General features: G+C 46.2%; 1 protein-coding gene across 2 annotated transcripts in view; it reads right to left on the bottom strand.

Annotated features, from left to right (window-relative positions):
- The window catches only part of NEURL1B (neuralized E3 ubiquitin protein ligase 1B), a 93392-nt gene extending 78991 nt beyond the window's left edge, over positions 1–14401 (bottom strand). Inside the window, exon 1 of one of the 2 annotated variants that reach the window (XM_015423312.1) lies at positions 14199–14401. In XM_015423312.1, coding sequence (XP_015278798.1) covers positions 14199–14229 — 31 coding nt within the window. In that variant the 5' untranslated portion in view covers positions 14230–14401. The remainder of the gene's footprint in view (positions 1–14198) is intronic. The other variant, XM_015423311.1, reaches the window with a different exon arrangement.
- Positions 14402–23091: the final 8690 nt, after the last annotated feature.

Here is a 23091-nt window from a genome sequence, read left to right as displayed (position 1 = left end):
GCAGGTGCTGCTGGAGAATTTAAAAAAAAACCTCCACATGATGCAATTCCCTCTCCTACACAACTATCAAAGTACAAGAACACTCCCTCTTTGAATCTGGTTCTCCTGAAGATGTGTTATCATTCAGGGTCAACACAGGAAAGTGGGAAAGATACTCATAATGACACAAAGGAGGTGGCAGTACAATCTAGTATGCCTCAAAATTTCTCTTTCTTCCTGACCTTACCCAAGGGACACACTCCTGTTTGCTCACATTACATATGCCAATTATACATCTTGTCAAATGATTTATGATAGTTACCGAGCTTCACTTTTCAATCAAGTCCAGGAGACCTTTGGACTGGAGGGTCCTCTTTGAGATTCCCCAACTGAACAATAGGTTTCATTTACTCAAACACCAAGGAGAAAACAAAACTAGTTTAATTCATGAGTGCTCTCAAGGAGCAGAAATACTTATTTCCATCTTTGATTAGAAAAAGAGTGGAACTGATTTGCAGGAAGATTTTTGTAATATGAACAGGGGTGTTATGTAACCTCCCAATGAATCATCATAATCATCATTTACACATTAAGTTCTCATTTTTAGACTTGAAGCACTTCGTCAAAAACTTAAAGACTCTAAAAAAATTCTTTAAAAAGATCTGCATGAAGTGTCTACACTCTACACCACTGGTGGAGGAACTAATTGTAGATGCAATACCATTAGCTACCATTAGCTACATATTTGACATCTTTGGATTTCAGTACTACAAATTGGGAGGAGCTGTGTCTCAGTGGTAGACAAGGTCCCAGGCCCAATCTCTAACATGTCCAGTTTAAAAAGGATCAAAAAGCAAATGTGAAAAACCTCTGCTGGAGACCCTGGGGAGCCACTGCCAGTCTGATCAGTAGACAATACTGGTCTGATTCAGTATTAAGGCAGCTTCATATGTTCAACTGATCTTTCAAAAAAAAAATATGAACAGAATGAATAGGCTGTAATAATTTCCATACTGCCAAAAAAAGGAAATAACAAGAGAGCATCCAATCAGTTAAGTATAAAAACAAGTATAAAATGTAAAATCAAAGAAAAGTTAAACATATTGTAATTGTCAAGCCTGTGTCCTAATTGTTATGTTTTTGGAAGAACACAGAGATAATTCTAACATAAAGAAAGGCAATTTCTTCAAGGCAGCAGATTTTGGGTACCATTAAGCCTAATAGAGTGGGAGGCAAATGTCATTCAGGGGATACAATCCGGGGGGCTCCTTTTCCCCCCAATCTCCACTACAATGAATAGGAGGCACAGAAGAGCTTCATATAATACTGCTCAGGAGAGCTTCCAGGTAGATTTTGCCCATGTCCATCACTGTAATGGAAAGATCCATTTGGACGTTAGGCTCTGGCACTACAGAGTCAGCAGCCAACTCTGCAAGTTAGTTATATGCTAGAAGAATGAACTGGAACTTCAGCTACATGCATGGCTCACACCATGCAGATGTAAATACAGTCTCAATCCTCCAAAACAACAGTAACATCTGGATTCCTTGGGCCTACAGATACAATTAAATGTTCTTGGCTATTCTGTTCACATATATTTCTCAAGAAGTATGTGGAAAAACTTCATAAAAAGTTACTAGGAATCGTCAGTCACACAGAGGGAAAGAAAGGATAATCACAGTATGGCTGCAGTTCTTTACAGATCAAACATATAAGGGAGCCTATGCATTGGATGCTAATCTGTTCAAAACATGAGATTAGTAACTACAAGACGGGGACCCGCGATACTCGCGGGGGGGGGAGAAGAGCTCCGTCTCCTCCATCCCCCCCGCTCGATGTCCCGAGGAGGCAGCAGCGGCAGCAAGGCCAGTCCACCCCCCGCCCGCCCGGCTCCGAGGCGGCGGCGGAGAGGCCGGTCCTTCCCCCCTTTGCCGGTCTCGGCGGCGGTGGCAGCACTCCCTCCCCCCTCTCTTTCCGCCCCCCCTCTCGCCACTCTCTCTCTCTCCCCGTCTCTCTCTTTCTTTCCACCACCCCACTCTCGCCACTCTCTCTCTCTTTCGCCCCCCCTCTCGCCACTCTCTCTCTCTTTCTCTCCATCTCTCTCTCTGTTTCCGCCCCCCACTCTCTCTCTCTTTTGCCCTCCCCCCCACCGGCTCCGACCCGAGGGCTGCGCGGCTTGGAAGCCGTGCGGGCCTCGGCTCCGTCTCTTTCCGGCTCTCTCCCCCCCTCACCATCTCCGAGGCACCTCGCACTCTCTCTCTCCCCACCCCCCAGCTCCGGCGCCGGCGGCGACGTTCCAGAGCGTCCCCTGCGCACTCGCAGGAGACGCTCTTGCACTTTCGGGGAGATTTAAACATCCCCCCAAAATTTTTTCAACTTTTAGTATTTTTGTGCCCACGTGTGCACAAACCTCCCCCTCCCCCCCAAGTGCCCCCGGAGCGCTGATTTAGCGATCCGCACTCCGGGGGCAACTTGGCTATTAGATATATAGATGGAATAGTCAACATTATAAACAAAATGATTTATGTCCAATCACAGTCAAGCCATTGCAGTTGACCATAGTCCATTTTGTACTCTGGTCCATATGACCAAATACAAAATACACGCTACATTTCATGCATTTGTAAATAGCTTCTTTTCATTTCAATATACACAAAGAGAATGCTTCAGTCCTAAACCATTGATCATTAAGACTGCAAACTGAATTCAACTTCTCTGAGAGTTCCCCCTCCCCTTCCTCAGTGAGATTATTACTTCATTCAAACAAAGGAAAGCAAATATGTACTTTCATCCACTAGCTTACAAGATTTTTTGCTGGAATTTATACCACTGAACATGTCAACAGAGAACAAAGCACTAGGTCCAAGACTCAGTTGACAGCTAACTGGTATGTTTCTCAATTTGTGCTTGCACCAGCTGCTCAGATTGTGCTGCATGCCTGTCATTCATTGTCTAAAATTTTTACTGCCTCCCCTTCTTCCCCACAATTTTAAAACTTATCTCAAAAGTGTGCACTTCGTCTGTACATTAAAGGCTACCTGATTCAAGATAGTCCAGTTTAGGGATACTTCAAAAAAGTCTCCCACGGCTTGTCTCTGACAAACTTGCAAGCCTTTCAAACACTTGTGGAAACACAAAGCAAACTTTGTGGCTTCCTAAAAAGGAGAGAAGAGGAACAGTGGAGGCTGATTGGGGGCTGTACGAAAATGAGAGAGCTGTCAATAAGTGTATGTTTTGTAGATCTTAGGTACACAGGAAGGCCTTAACTGCCACCAAAGGTGAAGGAGATTGAAGAAAATGGAAGCTGGAGAAAGGATATGTATTTGTAACAGAACAAATATGTATTGGGGAAAAGGAGGAAGAGGAAGAGGAGAAGGAGATTGGATTTATACCCCACCCTTCACTTGGAGTCTCAGAGTGGTGTACAAACTCCTTTCCCTTCCCCTCCCCACAACAGACACCCTGTGAGGTAGGTGAGGCTGAGAGAGCTCTGACAGAAACTACTATTTTCAAGGACAGCTCTGACAGAACTATGGCTTGCCCAAGGTCATCCAGCAGCTGCAACTGGAGGAGTGGGGAATCAAACCCGGTTCTCCCAGATTAGAGTCCACGCATTTAACCACTACATCAAACTGGCAAAGTATCAATGCCAAAGAGAATGCTGACAGTGGAATTAGAACAGACACTGGCTTTTGTATGCTCCCCAGGACAATGTAGTATAGGCCTTAATGGGCTTTGAAGGAAAATGCAGGGGGAAATGAAGGTATTTTTAGAACTTTCAAAAATAAAAAAGAAGAAATTTTAAGTACTGAAATCTCATTTTATTTATTTATGTAATTTATTTTTTCAATTTCTAGGCCGCCCTCCTCCACGGATGGGCATTTTGATGTCCTGTGATACAATATGGACATGTATGAAAATATGAAAAGCATGACTCTAAAAAGACACTTCTTTGAGTTATGTTCTTCATACATGTATGCCTCTTTCAATGGCACTTGGCAAGGAACATTCAACACCCTCCTCCAAACTGGGTTAGTATTTTGTCATCTCACTATGAACCACTATCACTGTACAATCCTGCTGGACTTAGATGGGTGTAACTCTGTTTAGGACTGCATTATCAGTTTTTTGTTTGTTTTTGCCATCAAGTCACAGCTGACTTATGGTGACCAATGAAAACTGGAATGTATTTCTCTGACAGAGGAGACATAACACTGCACAACCATTCACCCCACCTCCTGTTTGGTACCTCCATGCTTGCGAGGAGATGAATGTAGCCTAACAACAGGGTATCAGTTATTTGATCTTAGTATTCTACAATTAAGAAGGGTATGTTTACACATCAGTCTCCAAATCTGACATATTTATTTTCCTCTCTGTATTTCCCCACAGAATTGAATCCAAACAAATGATGACCATGTGGACTTAACTTGTTATCTCCATTTAGTTTTTCCATCTGTTAAAACATCTTCATTATGTTAAATGGTAACCATATAAACCAAGCTTGATATTCCTGATTCTGATAAATATCTTTATTATGTTGTATGCTGATTTACTGCTCAACCTCTGCCTATATGTATGGACTGGTAAGTTCCATTTCACTGTATCCGAGGAAGTGTGCGTGCACATGAAAGCTCATACGCTGAATAAAACATTGTTGGTCTTAAAGGTGCCACTGGACTCAAACTTTGTTATGGTAACCCTGTAAGGTTTTAAAGGCAAGAGATATTGTGAGGTGGTTTGTCATTGCCTACCTCTGCATCATGATCCTGATATTTATTGGAGGTCTCCCATCCAAATACTAGTCAGGGCTGACCCTGCTTAGCTTCTGAGATCTGATGAGATCATAAAAACATAAAAGAAGCCAATGTTGGATCAGGCCAATGGCCCATCTAGTCCACACAATGGCCAAAAATACCAGGTGCCATCAGGAGGTCCATCAGTGAGGCCAGGATACAACAAGCCCTCCTACTGTTGCCCCCCCCCCCCAAGCACCAAGAATACAGCACATCACCTTGTGGCTAATAGCCACTGATGGACCTTTGCTCCATATGTTTATCCAGTTCCCTCTTGTCTACAAGTCCATGCTTGTAGCCGCCGCCACCTCCTGTGGCAGTTATTTCCATGTGTTAATCACTCTTTAGGTGAAGAAGTACATCCTTTTATCTGTTCTAACCTGACCACTCAGCAATTTCATGGAGTGCCCACGAGTTCTTGTATTGTGAGAAAGGGAGAAAAGTACTTCTTTCTCGACCTGCTCTATCCCATGCATAATTTTATAAACCTCAATCATGTCACCCCTCAGCCGTCGTTTCTCCAAGCTAAAGAGCCCCAAGTGCTTTAGGGAAAGTGTTCCAACCCTTTTATCATTCTAGTTGCCCTTTTCTGCACTTTTCCAAATGAGGACGTACCATCGATTTATACAGGGGCATTATGATACTGGCTGATTTGTTTTCAATTCCCTTCCTAAAAATCCTCAGCATAGCATTGGCCTTTTTTATTGCAGTCACACACTGCCTCGACATTTTCATTGAGTTACCTACTACGACTCCAAGATCTCTCTCTTGGTCAGTCTCTGCAAGTTCAGACCCCATCAACGTGTATTTATAGTTAGGATTTTTTGCTCCTTTGGAGTGCCTCACAATCCTCCCTGGTTGTCACTACCCTGAACAACTTTGTGTCATCTGCAAATTTTACCACTTCACTGCTTACTCCCAACTCCAAATCATTAATAAACAAGTTAAAAAGCACTGGACCGAGTACTGATCCCTGCGGTACCCCACTGCTTACCACCCTCCACTGAGAAAATTGCCCATTTATACTCACTCTCTGTTTCCCATTAATCAGCCAGTTTTTGATCCTGGGCTATCCAGGCCAGGGTGCATTATCAGTAGCATGTTTAAATGACACAGATGAAGGAGGTGATAATTAAACATACACAGAGTGAGGCTCAAAAAGAAGACAGGTGAGACAAATGTCAGAAAGGAGCCACAAAGCGTAACCAGAAAAGTTCCACTTGTGAATGAAGAGCAAGTAAGCCCAGGCCTCTCATCCTGCCGAAGCACCCTGGCACATCGCTCCGGAAGAGACGCTGGGGGGGCAGTCACATGGTGAAGCCCCACCCCCTTCTTCACCCCGCCCTCTGCTTCGAGACTCATTCTGTTGAAAAACGAGGACGAAGCAGGAGGGTAAGTAGGCTTCCCCACCCCCTCTGCATAGCCGAGGCTGCTGGAGCAGCCTCGGATAGGCCTGGAGGCCCCATCCCCCCTTTCCTGGTGAAGCACGAAGCTGCGCTCCGCCGGGAAAATCTCTCTCCCCCTCCCTCATCCTCAGGCTAGCCCCCCTCCTTCGCTCTAGCCACTTCGGCCCCCACCCCCCACCCCATTGATGCTTCCTCCCAGCCGCTCCATGTGGCCGGGAGGAGGCCCCCACCTCCCCCACCCCCGTCAAAGCTTCCTCCCGGTCACATGGAGTGGCTGGGAGGAGGGCCCCACCTCCCTCAGCCCCGTCACTGTTTCCTCCCAGCCGGGAGGAGGCCCCCACCTCCACCGTCGAAACTTCCTCCCGGCCACGTGGAGCGGCTGCGAGGAGGGCCCCACCTCCCCCAGCCCCGTCAATGCTTCCTCCCAGCCCCACTGCTGGTCCTTCGATGCTTGCCCCACTGCTGGACCTCCTGATGGCCCCTGGTATTTTTGGCCCCCACCCCCCACCCCACTGGACTGGAGGGACCATTGGCCTGATCCAGCATTGGCTTCTCTTATGTCTGGGGCAAGGGATGCTCTGTATTCTTGGTGCTTGGGGTATTCTTGGTGCTTGGGGGGGGCAGTGGGAGGGCTTCTGGTGTTCTGGCCCCACTGCCAGACCTCCTGAGTGCACCTGGTATTTTTGGCTGATGTGTGACACAGTGTATTTATCTTTTGTATATGGTTTCCCATTTGTGCTTACCTTACAATAGTAGGCTGATGCAGTGCTAGGGGCAGGCCTTCTGTGCTGCTGCTAGTCCACCAGTGGCTCTTAGCCGCAAGGTATAGATAGGAACTCTCAGTGTGGGGCAAGTGATGCTCTGTATTCTTGGTGCTTGGGGGGGACGGTGGGAGGGCTTCTGTGTTCTGGCCCCACTGCCGAACCTCCTGAGGGCACCTGGTATTTTTGGCTGATGTGTGACACAGAGTGTTGGACTGGATGGGCCACTGGCCTGATCCAACATGGCTTCTCTGGCGCAGTGATGCTCTGCATTCTTGGTGCTTGGGGGGCAAGAGTGGGAGGGCTCCCGGAGTTTTGGCCCTGCTGGTGGACCTCCTGAGGGCACCTGGGTTTTGTCCAGTGTTTCCTCTAAGTGCAAGGTAGCTAACAGTTTTTTAGCCTCCAGCTCATACATTTTTGTCTTAATTCAGGAAAGATGCCTCCTGAGCAAACTAATTTATGCAGTAGCCAAATTGCTCACTCATAGCTTTAATGCCAGTCACTCACAAGGGAGCATCCTGGGATGTGATATCAGAGTCATGTGACAGGAAGAGGGGGAGCTGGACCATAACCAACAGACCGAAAGGGCCAAGGACAAGAAACAAAAACCAGTCATCAAGAGGTTCCAGTGATGTCAGGGGGTGTGGCCTCACAACACACTTCCGGTGATGTCAGGGGGTGTGGCATATGCTAATGAGTTATGCTAATGAGCTCCAGCAGCTCTTTTTCTACAAAAAGACCCCTGATAAGCCTGTGAATTAAAAGTAAGCTGAATTAGATATGGGAAAATTACGTTCTCACCATAAATGAGTAGTATTGTGACACTTCAGTGGCTTTTTACACACAGCCCAAGCACATCAGCTTTGCCTCTCAGCCAGGTTTTCATGTCAGAACAAGTCTTACTCCTTCACTGTAATGTTGAAAACCTAGTTTATTGGTTGCAGGAGTTAGGAAATTGACAGTTTGTCCTCCTGAAATGGCACTGGAAGCCAGTGCACAGTGGCGCAGCTAGGGCTGCCAAGCTGCGGCGCGGGATCCGTGCGTCGTCACAGGATCCCTGCCACGGGAGGACAGCGATACGCGATGCACTGGCGTCGCCAGGATGTGATGCTACGCGTCGCTCTGGCAACGGGACTCCAAACAGCCCCATTGCCAGAGCGATGCGTAGCGTCACATCCTGGCGATGCTAGTGCATTGCGTATCGCTGTCCCCCCACGGCAGGGATCCTGTGACGATGCATGGATCCCCCGCCGTGGCTTGGCAGCCCTAGGCACAGCTGGGTCTGAACATATTACATATCTATACCAATTTAATGGCAATGACTTCCTCCCAACAGGGTTCCCAACTGCCTGGAGAGAGAAAATGTCCAGTCTCTTTAATAGAGGTTTAATGGGATGTTATTTATTAGGTGATGCTTTCCCTCCATGCTGAGAAAAGTTTCAGCTGCTTATTCCCACACATTTAGCCTCTATTCAAGGGCCAGGGCTATTTCAAAGACAAGGGCTATTTTTGGGCAGGAACTCACAGGAACAGAGTTCCGACTGGCTTCATAGTTGGCCACACCCACTACAGCCAAAACATCTGCATGTGTGGCTACAGAGGGAAGGCCTGGAAAACGACACATACACCCCGGCGACTCCGAGGCAGGTGGGCCAGGGGAAGCCCTGGAAGGATCAGGGAGGCATTTAAATGCATCTCTGTGCCTTCCCTGGCCTGACCAAGGGCTGGCTTGCCCGGATTTCCCGCAGCCACAGGGCGCCCGGGCAAGCCAAGGGAAGGCATGGGGGTTGGCCTATTATGCTAAGTAATTCCTTCTGGGCTTTTTCTAAAAAAAAAAAGCCCTGTCCAAGACTGTGTCCGATCCCCAAGCATTCGAATAAATCCACGTTTGAATCAAAGTAGAATTTTATTACAAAGCGATGGAGCAACCAGGAACACAAGAATTGTTAGGAATAACTACAGGCATTGAGGGGCAACATAATAAACAAACATGAACCAGGTCTTGACCAATGGATCCACTTCCCGCGTGCGGGAAAGCAGGTAAAACGAGCACCCCATCCCTTGGGAACACAACGGTCCATATTATAAACACAAGTCCAGTTCTCAGGCCAAGAATACATAATAAGCTAAGCAATGCCAAAACTCCTTCCCACCTCCAGCTGTCGACCTTGGGCATTATCAGAAGCAGCAAGCGGATCTCAGTGGCAAAGAAAGTAAAAGAACTAACGAGAGGGGGATGGAAGAGGAAACGCAGCCACAAGGCTGCCAGGTTACACAGCATTCAATGGCAGCTAGCTGACAGACTGTTGACAACTGTGTCTCCAAAGAATCTTGAGTATTGTAGATTTTTTAGGACGGTCTCTAGACATTCCCTCCCCCAACAAACCAATCTTAAACTACTTTAAGTCTGGGTATAGATAGGGTGTTCCCACTCTGTTTTCCCTGGCTCTCCAAAATAAGAACATCATAGCCCCACGTGTTTTCTATTGGAATGGAATGGGACCCTTGGGAGAACGGTTTTAATCTCTTAGACATGTTCTACAGTTTACAAAACTGGCATACCATCTTGCATAAAACTAAATCACACACACAGCTTGCTCAGGAACACTGGCAGTCCCTTCAGGGTGAAAGGAGGAGACAAAATAGAGCAATGGTCCTTGAGCAATTTATCCAAGTATAGTCCCAGTGTTGCATTTAGTTAGTACACATTTTAACAAGTGTGCCCGCAACACCACTAAGAGATGACAGCTTCATAGATTTGCACGTTGTCATCTAAATAAGAGCAATTTTTACCACTCCAGTGTTTTAAAGGAGCTTTATCTGTTCGGTCTTTCCATTCAAACATCTTCTTCACTACCACCCCCAGTACAGAAATAGTATTTCATTAGCCCTGATGCATTACTCATTCCAGTACTGTGCCACTGCTGTTAATATGACAACTGCCTTCATCTTCTGCGTGTTAACTGTCAACATGCAGGACAAGCAGAAGCTGAGACCAAGACTCTCCCTTAAAACATTCGCTGAACTTTAGGAGCAGAACAGTTAGTATTAAACTCAATTGCCCAAATATCTAAAGGTAAACAAAAAATAGGAGTGTAGGAGAGGAAAAGGATTACATAATTTTTTGTTTTTCTCAGTATTGCCCACTAAAATTGACACTATATCAGAAATGTTTATGATTTGGGTTTCTTCCTCCCATAATATAAATGAGAATGGCCAGTCTGGATTTTTTTTGCATGGAATTGTCAAGCTTCAAAACTCAGCTCTAATGCCAAAAGTCAAGAAAATGAACAAAAATGAAGTCAGTGGTGACCTTTTACACAGATAATAAAATTTTGTTTAATGCTTGGATAACATTAGTCTGGGTTGTCCTGTGTTGTCTAAAAATTATTACTGTTCCTATGATACAGAAGGAGAAACTATTTTGTTTAAATAAGAAAGAGCAGCTTCTGTTGTGGTGTAAAGACGAAGTTCCTCAGGTTTCTACAGAAGGGGGAGAAAGACCCCCAAAGATAACAAATCAGTCACAGAATAATTTTAAACACCCTTGCTATTTTCGAATGGGAATTCACCCAGCAATCAAAATATGTGCAGAGTCTCCAGTTTTCCAGCAACAGTAGTAGACAAATGTCAAGACATGCCATGGTCCAGAATGGCCATTTCATCAGGAGGATCACCCGTGTTTAAAAAATGTACAGAATCCCGCATATCTGGAAAATGTGAGACACAAATACTGCTATTATATTTCATGTATTTGTAGATTTCATGTATATGTATTTCTAGGTAAGTTCTCTCCTTTAAAGAATGTGCCATCTGAATGCTAATCTATCTTGTTTCTGCATTAAAAATTTTAATTACCTATAGCAAAATAAGAGCATTTAATCTGGAAGTTATTATATCTGTAAACACCTATTCAAGTACATCACAGTTGGAGTGGAATAGGAATTTAATGGTACAAAAATTTGATTTAAGGGAAACAGGACAGAATTATTAATTTAATAAACTATATACGACTATTCCCCCATAACAAAATGGGGAAATGAATTTTCACCATAAGGAACTGCTTGCACCTAAATAAGAACAGTTCTGGTCTTATTTCCTGTTCGCTGTTAACATACTGTATGACAAAAGTGTAAATCAAATAAGCAGAGAGGGCAATATCTGCAAGTAAGACAATTGTTTGTTCTTTGGCATAAATGCTGCAGTTGGGCAATCAAGTTCAGAATGGAATCCAAACAATGCCCACATGTACAAGCAATGGCTTTTGATCACTGCAAAAGTAGCTCCATGCAATTCCAGAGACAAATGTCTGTTCCAAAGAGTGGATGCACGAGAAGGCTCTATGCTAGATAACAGCATAGGTCATTCATGACTCAAGGATGTTGAACTCCCAGCTATTAATATTAATGTTTGTGTCGCTTGTTCCACTCAAAAACTTGCTGTAAAGGTGTGGGTAAGCCTAACAAAATGACAGAAAAAGCCTTTTTAGCCTCTTTACTCTTATGCATTCTTCTAGTTCTTTCCATGTCAGATGATGTAAAGCTTTCCTCCTCCTCCTCCAACCTCCGTCTCCCACATTTCTGTGATTTAGTGATCATTCCACTATACAACAGGACCATTTTCAGCCTAATCTCATATAGTCTGTAGCTTCTACAGCTTCGATAGCCTTAGACACACTTAACTCAGTCTGCATAGGACTGGATTGTGTATAACTCTTTCAGATGGTGGGCTTGAAGATGCTGTCAAGTCTATTTCTAGAAGGGGTTTTTGAGTCATCTCTTGATTTGTAGAGGAATGTGAAAACAAATCAATCCTGATTTTACACATAGGTGTTCTGTTGCAAATAAGATGGTGGAGTGGATGTGACTAAAGTTGTCAAGCTGAAAGCTTAGACCTTGACCCAACTTTTCATGCACCCCAAGCCTACTAGCTTCACAAGCCTACAATGTAATCTCAGCTGCATTGCTTCTATATGGATGAAATACAATAGATTAATAATTTATTCACACTTTTAATGAAAACACATCTCTATGGCTTTTGGAGAGTATGTGTGTAAGAGATTGTGTGTTTATCAATCAGCTAAAAAACCAAGCGAAATACAGCATGCTTGAAAACTCTTGTTCCCAAACTGCAGCTATCAAAAGGTAAGTACATTTTGCAGTGTTACTGAAAAAGTTCAGGCTTGGGTTTTGGGTTTTGTCTCTGTGCAGGAAGAGTTTCATAATGGTGGGACAGCCACAATTTGGAAGCACACATGTGGCTTTACTAAGTTATCCAGTATCCTACAAGCAACATGTAAGACTTCTCCAAGGAAAAGCAAAGAAGACAGCTGAAGACAGACTCTCACAAGGACTCAAAGCAGTAATTCAATACTACTGTTAATTCTTCATCAACCAACTGCTCTTGCTGAACACTGGCAGGGGGTGAAGGGGAGTCTCAATTAGAAAACCGGACGGGAATATTTGCTTTCCATTATATTAGGGCAATACAGTTTTTATTTTAAATAAAACCATTGACTGCACCAAACACATTTCAGATGTGCTTTCTAATTATTTTGTTTGTTTGTCACTGGAAGGAAAAATAAAGCTCAACGCACACATACACACACATTTCACAAGGAAGGCCAACAGCTCTCTCTATTCAATTGCATCAGTGTCTCTTCATCTGGAAACTTGATTTTTTTATTCTTTTGCTGTGTTTGCAGGGGATCATGATATACCCCAGCTGCTGCTAAAGGTCTTTATTTAAATTCTGGGGTGAGGGAAAGGATTGGATCCTAGAAGGCCCTGAAGTTTTAAAAGAAGCAGTTCAACAGGAGGAACAAAACAATTCTCCCCAAGAAAATCTGCCTGTTCTACATTGTCCAGCTCTGCCTTCAGCTTGGCCAACAAACAAAGGCCACCCATTTCAGCATCTGTCCTCTTCAACACATGCCTAATCCACCAAGCATGCCCATTACAAAGCAACAGCTTTCTCTCCCTGTATCTGCCCCAACCTCACAGTTCCTGTGACCTCATCCCAAGCACAACCCAATTCTAAGCTGATTGATTTGGAAGGAAATTCTATTGATCTCTTCCAAGTACACTTCCTTAAGATGAGAATCTTTCAAATAAACACAATATTTAGCAATCCGTTAGACAGCAGACTGTATCATGTGGGATATAGTCACAGAATACAGAGGGGTTTTTTTAAAAAAAAAAAATCTAAGACATCGCTAAACCAATATATCTGAAGCTCTTCTCTATGAACAGAGGAAATGGCTTCATTCTGAAATAGGCTACCAGTCCATCTAAGTCCAGCACTGTTTATTGTGACTAGCAGCAGCTCTTCATGGTTGCAAGCAAAGGTTCTGCCTTCTCAGAACCTTTTCAACTGGAGATACTCGGGACTGAATCTGGGACCTTATGAATACAAAGCAGGTGTTCTGCCCGCTGAACTGTGGCCACTCCCCCCCCTTAACTTTTGAATAAGCATCATGTGGGTTGGGCTGCACAAGGATTTGCCCTGGTTCCAGGACAAAACCACAAAAGACCAGCACTTAACATCCATATAGCCACTACCTCCGCACACAACACTGAAGTACACATGGGGAGAATGTGGGGTCCATTCGAGAGTCAGAAAAGACTAGAATACCAGCGCTACCAGAGATCATTCTGTCTCAAATAAAGATCTTCCATTGAGTAACGATTTGAAAAACCCTTTCAATGGAAGGTGTAGGGTTTTTTCCTCCTTTCAACAAGTCACAAGGGGGGGGGAGAATAGACAAATGCAGGGATACAGGTTCTCCTCCCTCAAGTAACCAAGTTTCCATATTCAGCCATGCAATTTGGATTTGACAGCTTGCCATAAGCACAGCCTAAGGACGAGCTACGGTTGACAGAGGTATCCTGTCATCCCCGACAGAAGACAGCAAGCACAAATACCGAGGGACAGAAAACAGCACGTTCGGCTACGAAATGGGGGGGGGGGGGGGCTGCAAAAAGCTGCCATTGCAAATGAATGTAAGAGCCTCTCGCTGGGACGCACAAAGGACGACTGCTCCCAACGAGACCAGGCACCTACCTCCACAGAGAATGGCACGGGAAGGAGGGAAGAGCGCCCCCTCCAGCCCTTGCTCGGAGAACACGAGGGTAGAGCGCAGGCGGAGAAGACGAGCAGGGAGGCATCCTTCCCCCCGCCCCCGGAGGCGCCGGGGTCTCTTCAGGTGGCTGCCGGTCCAGTTCCCCGCGAGGACCGGTCGCTGCCTCTCCCCTTACCTGGCAGGGTCTTGTGCACCGTATTGCCCATCACTCTCTCGGTCGCTCACGCCGCCGTGCAAAAGGTTTCGGCGCACGACGCTCTCGGAGCCCGGAGCTGCACAGCTCTCTGAAGGGCCATTGACAGGCGCAGGGACCGGGGGGGGGAGGGGGACGCCCGCTCTCGCCTTCGCTCGGAGTTCCCCTGCACTGAAGCAGGCAGCTGCGCCCTGAGCTCCCCGCGGCCGGAGCCGCCTCCAGGGGGTTGGCCGAGGTTTCGGCGCCCAGCCCTTCTCCCCGCCCAGCTGGGGCGGAGTCCGCCGCGCACGCATTGTTTGAAAGTTGGCAAGAGCCTGGCTCGGTATATACGTAAGGGAGGGAAGCCGCGGGGCTGCTGTGCTGGAGCCCTGGAGGGAAGTAAGGCGGCCGTTGCGTCACAATGGACACGGTCGGAGGCAGCCTCGGCGCTCTTGAACTGCCGGACGGTTAATCGCTCCTGGAAAGGAAGACGCCTTGGCGGCCGTGTCTGCGACTACACACACAGCCATATCTCTTCAAGTGGGTTCCTGAACTTGCTTTGCTTTTCTCTAGCAGAATTATCAAGAGAACTAGGTAGCCAGGATTTTATTAGACGGTGTAGTAACCAATGAAGGCGAACTGAGAATCTGGCTGGCTCTCTCGGTACCGCACATATCCCTAATAACAACAACTTAAAAATTCCTATATTTCTGTAACTGTCAGTGGTCAAAGCACTTCTCACAGATTTTTCTTGCTGTAATCCATACAACAACCTTATAGAATAGGCCCCATATTGCAGACAGGAGGAGGGGTTGCCTGAGGCAACCTAGTGAGCTTGTGGCACCTCTTCCCTTAGACACTGCGCACACCTTTGCTGATCCCAAGCATGCAAAGAATGTAACCCCCCCCCCCAATATTGAATGCATCGGTGTGGATTTAAAAAGTGGGGTGGGAACAGAATAGGTTTTTAAAGAAGATATTTCTGCAGTGCTGTAGGATGGTTGAGAGCTGGAGTCTTACTTTCTTGCCCTGTGCAGAATCAGTATGATTGCAGTTCTGTTCCGTTATCCAGTTCATTCCACAGTAACTTGCATTGGTTTAAACTGCACGTATTTCTAATAAGCATGCTCAAGATGCTTTAGGGTGATTCGATATTGGGCTTTTTTCACAGGTACATTCATTCAGTCTACCTGCTTCTTCCCTTTTGGTCAAGCCAGATGGTCCCTGGGCACAGCCTCTGCTAGGACCCATGCTGCCTTGTCTGCACAAGCAGGTGTAATCAAAATGAGGCTGCACTGTGAAAAGGACAGGTCAACTTTGGTGCATGAAACCAAGCACTTTTATGGCTGGTAGCTTTAAAATTCTGATGGGTTGCCAAAAACTCAGAATGGAAGATGCCAAATGGATCACTCTAGTTAACATGCAAATAGTGACTATAAAATCCATTCCAGCTATTTCCCAAAGAGAGTTTTCTTCAAAACTGACATACCTGAAGACCCTTAATTAAAAATGGGGTGATTTTTGCAAAAATTTCCAGTACACAAAGCCTATCAAGAATAGTTTTGTCTAAAGTTTACTCCCCACTCCCTGCTATGTGAAATCCTGGGCATAAATCTGCTAACTAAATGCAACACTGCATACATCTGACAAAGGGGGATCTGGCTCATAGAATTTCCTACCATGATAAGTGCCTTAATTTTCAAGGTGTCATAGGACTGAATGGAGCTTCCTGATGTTACTTTACAGTTGTCCTAATAGGTTGCAAGCTCTGCTACCCATGAGATGTTTGCATCACCATTTTCAAATCTGTAAAAACCTTTCTCTTTTTTGTACATGTGTACTGCATTTAATGTGGGTCATTTCATTCATATACATTTCATTCATATACATATTCTCCTGTATAACAGTGTAGGATAATTTTTGAAAACTGCCTTTAAAAACTGCTCCCTCTGTCACATGCACACTTTTAACATAAGGCACTGAAAGTTTGCCTAAAATACTGCTCTAGATAGTAGGGATATACAGCGTCCTCCTACCTTGGAGACATTAGGGATAATCATGTGGATAGGAATCTCCTTCAGGCTCATACCTACAATTTTTCTGCCATTCCGATAAGAGCATCACTATCTCTTACTAGCAAACTTGCTCGTCCCTCTGTTGATAATGAGAGTGGCCAGCCCTGGCCACCCACTGACAAGGTCAAGGCCAAGGGCGTCCACTTTCCAGTTTCGGGGGGGGGGCTGGGCCAGAGGCATTGCTATGCTAGGTCCTTAAAAGAACCAAGGCCCAGTGACATCATAGGGAGGAGCCAGTGACATCACAGGGCATTGTCACTACCTACAGAGGCAGAGCCATGTGGGATTTAGGAAGGGGCTCCCCAGAAATTTAGGGGGGCCTGGGAACCCCCTTAGTCATGCCCCTGGGCTAGGCTAAACCCAGGAAAAGGTGAGAGTTGGCCAGTGGTTATAGTGGCATCTCAGCAGTCTCCTGCTGTGTCCTTTTTAAAAATTCAGTTTTAGAATAGACACTTTAAGATCTGCAAATATACATATCATGTGCATAAGACAAACAAATAGTCACCAATTTGACAGTAAGGAAGGCAACACAGAAAAGTCTGTAGGGGAACATTTTAAAAGTTTTCCTAGACATTCATTTATAGGAGTCTTGTTTCTGCCTTATTCATAAACGTGACTTTGTACTGAAATTTACTAAATTATGGCATCTCAGATTCCCTCGTTTGGTAAGTGCAGGGCTGGAGTCTCTGAGCCAGAATACCAAACAGTTGCTGTGCACTCAATTTCTGAGCAATGTACAGAGCAATCGTCTTCTCACTTCAAACTCATCCTACAAGTGAGTACAAGTTCCATTCAGATGCTGAATGGCAATAGCCAACTTGATCGGATTGGGTGTGATATGCAGAGGGGTAGTAGGAGTACTGGTAATGAGACAGGAAACCTAGGTCTTGATTTGGTACAAGAGGATTCAGTAACACAAGGTATCGGAGATATAAAGTTTATAAAGATTTCAGATGCTGAATGGCAATAGCCAGCTTGATCAGATTGGGGCTGGTATGCAGAGGGGTAGTAGGAGTAGAGATCTCAGCAGTGGTAATGAGACAGGAAACCTAGGTCTTGGTTTCGTACAAGAGGATTCAGTCCCAGAGGATGCAAAGAATAAATGGAAAGTCTGAAAAAGTGAGCAGTGACTCATAAAAGCACATACCCTACCACAATTTTGTTAGTCTTTACAGCTGCTACTGGACTCTTACTTTTTCTACTGCTATCAAAAACCAGTGGTGGAACATTTTAACCTTCCAGGACATTCAGTTGATGACCTAAGAGTAGCAGTTCTCTTACAAAGGAATTTAGTTTAGAAAGAGAGACTGCTGAATTGCAACAGATAATGAAGCTCAACACAATGCAAACTCCTGGACTGAACTGAGACCTAGGTTGTTTCTCTCAGTAACAAAGCCTGCTATTGTCATTTGGCATCTGAAATCACTTCACTCTCCAAGAAATAAGGACAGATGAACTCCCATTCTAGCTGTATTTATCTGAAGAAGTAAGCAGTGACTCATGAAAGCCCCTACCCTGGGAGAAACTTTGGCCCTGGTCACACGAGCGAGATAATCCGGGGGGGGGGGAGTGAGGCCTTTTGCTCCGGAGCAAAATGAAGTGCGGTATAACGATCTGACGTTCCCCGTCAGGCTGTCAGCCGCCGATCACACGCTAATGGCGAAGCGTGGCAACAAAGCAGTACCGCGTTTTTGCATATGCGCGTTTGTGCGCATACCACGGAGGCTTACAAAAAAAAAGAAGCATACCAGCGCTTCCGCGATTAGCCACCTGCCCGCACCCCACATCTTCCGGATAATACTACATTTTCCCAGCTACTTATAAACTCCGCATCTTCGACTGGATGCTATGGGTTGGAGAAGGGCGCGCAACTCTTGCCAGATGTTGCCATATGATCGCGCCCTTTTAATCTGCCCGGCAGTCGTGCCTCTTGCACGGCAAATTCTCTGTGTGACTGGGACCTTTGTTAGTCTTTAAGGTGCTGCTGGACTCTTGCTCCCTTTCACTAATAAGGAATGCAAGCTGTACTGTTAGGTTTCTTCCCCCCCCCACCACAATTATACCGCCAACACGCAAGTTCTCTCTCTCTCTCTGGCATGCTCTCTTTCTCTCTTTAGCCACCCCCCCCCCCCCAAGAAGACTGCAGGGGAAAACAACTGGAAGAAAACATTGCTGGCACTTACTCTCACCCTCTCTTTCTCTGGCATGCTCTCTTTAGCTTTTCCACTCCATCCTGAGTAAACACCTGGACTGGACGAGATTCCCCTCCAGCCCGGCCTCAGCTCAGACTGCTTCAGCCCTTCCTCTCTGACAAAGGGCAGCATCACCAAAGAGCCTCAGGGCAACCACCAGCTGGGTCCTCCTTCCTTCCAGCTCAGGGGTTGGGAGGAAGGCAAAGGTGCCTGCAAAAGTCTGGGAAGAGTCCTCCGCCCCAAGTTGAGGTGCAGCAGCAGCAGCTCCCCATTTTCAGTAAGGGGGCTCCTGTGGCCAAGCCAAACCCCCCTCCCCATGAGACAGGAGGCAGCTGTGCCCTGGAAGCACCTCCCGTTTTCGGCTTGACCACCGCGTCCCTGTTGCTGGGCCAGCTGCTCTGCTCCCAAGTGTCTTCCTGCTGTGGCAGAGCAGCCCATCGGGATTTGCACACACACCCAGCCCCTGAAGCTGCGGCCCCAAGAAGGGTCACTGGGTGAGCGGCAGCAGCCCAGCATGTCACAGGGCTCCCCCCTCCCCTGATTGGACTGCTGTGCCCCAGCAAAGGGGCTGCTGCTGCACAGGAGTGCCTGGTGGTCAGGGAGGGAGGAAGGGGGGCCTGGCTGGCAGCCGCAGCAGCACTGGGAGGGCTCTCCTGCTGCTGCACCCACCAGAGAGAGGTGCCCGGGCTCGGAAGCCACGACTTCCATCCCCTTGCCAACAAAACTTCTTTGCTCGTCAGCCTGGTGGGTGAAACCATATCCCCCCAGATGAACCATACCCCCTCTCAGCGTGCAGCCACAGTAGCCCCGCTGGAGAGGAAGCTGTGATCCCAGAGGGAAGAAGGAGGAACACAGAGCAAGCTGGCTCTGGTTGCCTGGGGGGGGGGAGCAACCCCCCCCCCCCCGAAAATTTTGGGGATGGCCCGCCCCCCGTGACCCCCCCCCCCCGTAGTTGACGCCTATGGTCAAGGCCTTTACTTGTGCCGAAAAATGTGTGTGCATAAAGTGCCATCAAGAAAGTCTCAGCCAATTTATGGTGACCTTAAGTAAGAAGCAGAGGTGGTTTGCCATTGCCTTCCTCTGCCGAGTCCTCATTGGTGGCCTCCCATACAAGGACTGACCCTGCTTATCTTCTGAGATCTGACCAGATCTGGCTATACCATGCTGCTTTTCTGCCTGTGCTGAAAGACAGAACTTTATAAATTAACTAAGACAGAAAAAAACTTGAAAAGCCACCCTGATGAAGGCTGAGTATGCTCAGAAGGGACAGAATATACCCTGACCTAGATGGCCTAGGCAAGCCCAATCTCATCAGATCTCGAAAGCTAAAGCAGGGTCGACCCTGGCAAGTACTTGGATGGGAGACCTCCTTGAAATACCAGAGGCGGGGGCAGGCTTTATTCAGCCACCTCTCTGAATATCCTCCAGGTCCCCAGTAGGGGTCAGTCACCAGAGGTCACCATGACTCCAGGTGCACACACACTCACACGGACACACACACACACAAAGAAGAAGAAAGGACAGAATATAGAGAGCAATTAAAGAAAGGTGGGGATTAGCCTTCCAAGTCCCGAAGTTTAGAGAATGAGGGGGGGGGGGGGAATTGAGGGATGGGATTTCCAAATTGCTCCATGAGTTTGCTTGTGGGACCCCATCTAAAGACTGCTATAGAGAGCATCAGGTTATTTCTCTCTGTGACTGTTTCTCTACATAAAGCTAGAACCTGTGGAACTGTTGCTTAATGCAAAAGAAAGTACCCTGCGGTTTTCATTATGTCTTATAGTCTATTGTACATGAGAATACATGGATGTGGAATGGTGTGGTGCAACCCAATCTCATCAGGGTTGGTACTTGGGTGGGGGGACCACCAAGGAAGGCTCTGCAGAGGAAGGTGATGGCCACCTACCTCTGTTAGTCTACTGTAGCAAAGTAAGACAGAAGGGCCAGTGGCACCTTAAAGACTAACAGCATGATTTTTCATGTGTCAGAACTCACTTCTTCAGATGCAAATTAGAGGGAAATCATTTGATAGTTATAGTGAAAATTCTGGGGGTGTTGGGGCAGAAAGGCTTGGTGTCTAATCTTGTCATAAATATTTTCAGGTATAATTCTCAGGTACAAGAGACGGATGCAGAGAGGCTATGGGGGCTACCAAGGAAGAGAAAGAGGAAATAGTGGGGGAGAAGGGTCCAGGGGAAAAAGAAATGCCTCCTGCAAGTCCTTGTGGGTCCCCTGCTTGTATTTTTCTATTCTTCAAGCCACCCAGAATCTTGCTGAGTGTGACAAGCAGACACACACTCACTGGGCTAATGCCCACTATGAAGATCTTTGATGCAAACTTGTCAAAAAGAGGCAACATCCAATTTGGATACTATATATGCTGTTAGTTTGATAGCTGTAAGTCAAAAAAACAGAACTTGTGAAAAACCAGGATTGGGTTCACTGAAATACATTCCATTTTAGGAAGGGAAGTGTGTGGAGGTGGGGTAGAGGAGAGGGATGGGAAAACACTTAGAGAACACAGGCAAGGGTTGCTTTCCAGATGAGAGGCTTCCCTTCAGCTTATTCACACTTCTGGGGATGTGAGGCAGATATAATTATAAGGCTTGAGAAGGTAGAATGCAGAAGGATTGTGCTTCAGCTGGATTTCCATATTCTAAACAGCAGCTCCCTTTTGCTTTCCAAAGGAACAATTATATGAGTTGCTCCCACACATGCCCCATTTATTTCTATGAGGCTTACAAGGAAATGCCACATTGCCACTTTGTTTTTTTCATCTAGAGGAATAAATCATTGGAGAATTTATGTTGCTCTCATCAATCTAGCATGCATCTTAACATAGCTGTAAAAGTGTTTATTGCTTGTCGTATTAGGAGGGCCCTAGGAATGTAACCATGTTGTTTTGCCTCCAATAGTGAAGTCAACTGCTGTTCATATGAGAACTGTTTGTTAGGAGGGGGTAATCTCCATATTGGGGAGGGGGATGAAAGAAGTTTGCAAGACATCATGGTTAGTACTGTGTTAGTAGAATGTGCATGTGTGTGTGAGAGAGAATAATCCAGTTTATTGTTGTTGTTCAGTCGCACAGTCGAGTCCGACTCTTCGCGACCCCATGGACCAGATCACACCAGGCCTTCCGGTCTTCCGCCGTCCTCTGAAGTTTGCTTAACTTCATGTTCGTTGCATCTATGACACTGTCTAACCATCTCATCCTTGCCGTCCCCGTCTTCTTTGACCTTCAGTCTTTCCCAGCATCAGGGTCTTCTCCAGCGAGTGCTCCCTTCTCATTTGGTGGCCAAAGTATTTGAGCTTCAGTTTCATTATCTGGCCTTCCAGGGAACAGTCAGGGTTGATTTCTTTTAGGATTGACTGATTGGATCTTCTTGCAGTCCAAGGGACTCTCAAGAGTCTTCTCCAGCACCATAGTTCAAAAGAATCTATTCTTCGGCGCTCGGCCTTCCTTATAGTCCAACTCTCGCAGCCATACATGACTACTGAAAGACTATTGAAAGAGGTAGTCAATCTTTAAAGGTACAATTGTGGTCTTAGGGTACTGTCTCAGTGATGATCTGGTTCTTATAGATCCACATGGGTCAATGCAGGGGTAATTCATGAGGACAACCAGATGGATTTCACCTAGAGAACTGGTGTTGAGTAGTGATGGGCATGAACTGGGAAAATGTGGTATGGTTCATGGTATGCCAGCTTCATGAACCATGAAACATCACAAATAAACCAGTTTCATTTGTGAGGTTTGTGACATGGTAGAACACCCCTCAGCATGATAGAGACACCAAACTCACAAGGGATATCCGGCTAACCCTCCTCTACCTACATGCCAAGGTTGGTGAGGATTGAATTTATGGGGTTCGAGTTATGGCTCCCCCAAAGAAGGTGTCCCCAGGAAAGCATTTTCTGGGGAAATGACAAGCACAGGTTCATGAGGGTCAGGATTGTATAGAATGGATCCTGTGCAAATTAAAGATGCCAAACATGCAAGAGATCTCCAGATGACTCTCCTCTACTTGCCCTCCAAGTTTGATGAGGATTGGATTTATGGGGTCCAAGTTACAGCCCCCCAAAGAAGGTGCTCCTATGGAGGGAAAAACAGCAAAAAAGCAAGGACAACAGAAGCCATGCAGAACAGAATCGAAGTCCCAGAGAATCTCTGCAGTAGAAACTGAAGGTTGGAGGCATTTTTGCAAGCCCAGCAGAACCAGTGCAATGTGCCCAGCAGAACTAGTGCCACTGTGGCACTGTGAACCCAACAGGACTAAGGTCAAGTCAGGGAAGTGTTTTTTGGGGGGACATGTCAGACACAGGTTCAAAAGTATATAGAATGGACCCCCTGCAAGTTACACACACCAAATGCACAGGGAACCTCACCCTGCCACCTGCTCTTTTACAATCTCTTCAAGTTGGGGGTGGATTACATTTCTGGCGTCCCAGTTACAGACTCCCCCAAAAAGTCTCTCCAATGCTCTTTCCAGAAAAGACAGCTGCAGTTACAGGAGTCTATGGAACAGCTCAGAAATAAGACAGCAAACTCACAGGGAAAGTTCACCTGGGCAGACCCCCCCATCAGACAGTGGAACCAAGGCAAGCATCCCCCCTATGCTTGCAACCCCC

This window comes from Gekko japonicus, unplaced genomic scaffold (genome assembly GCF_001447785.1).
Source record: "Gekko japonicus isolate JY-2015 unplaced genomic scaffold, Gekko_japonicus_V1.1 scaffold1329, whole genome shotgun sequence".
Classification (NCBI taxonomy): domain Eukaryota; kingdom Metazoa; phylum Chordata; class Lepidosauria; order Squamata; family Gekkonidae; genus Gekko; species Gekko japonicus.
The sequence above is the reverse complement of the archived record's forward strand: the minus strand, read 5'-3'. Positions and strand labels throughout refer to the sequence as shown.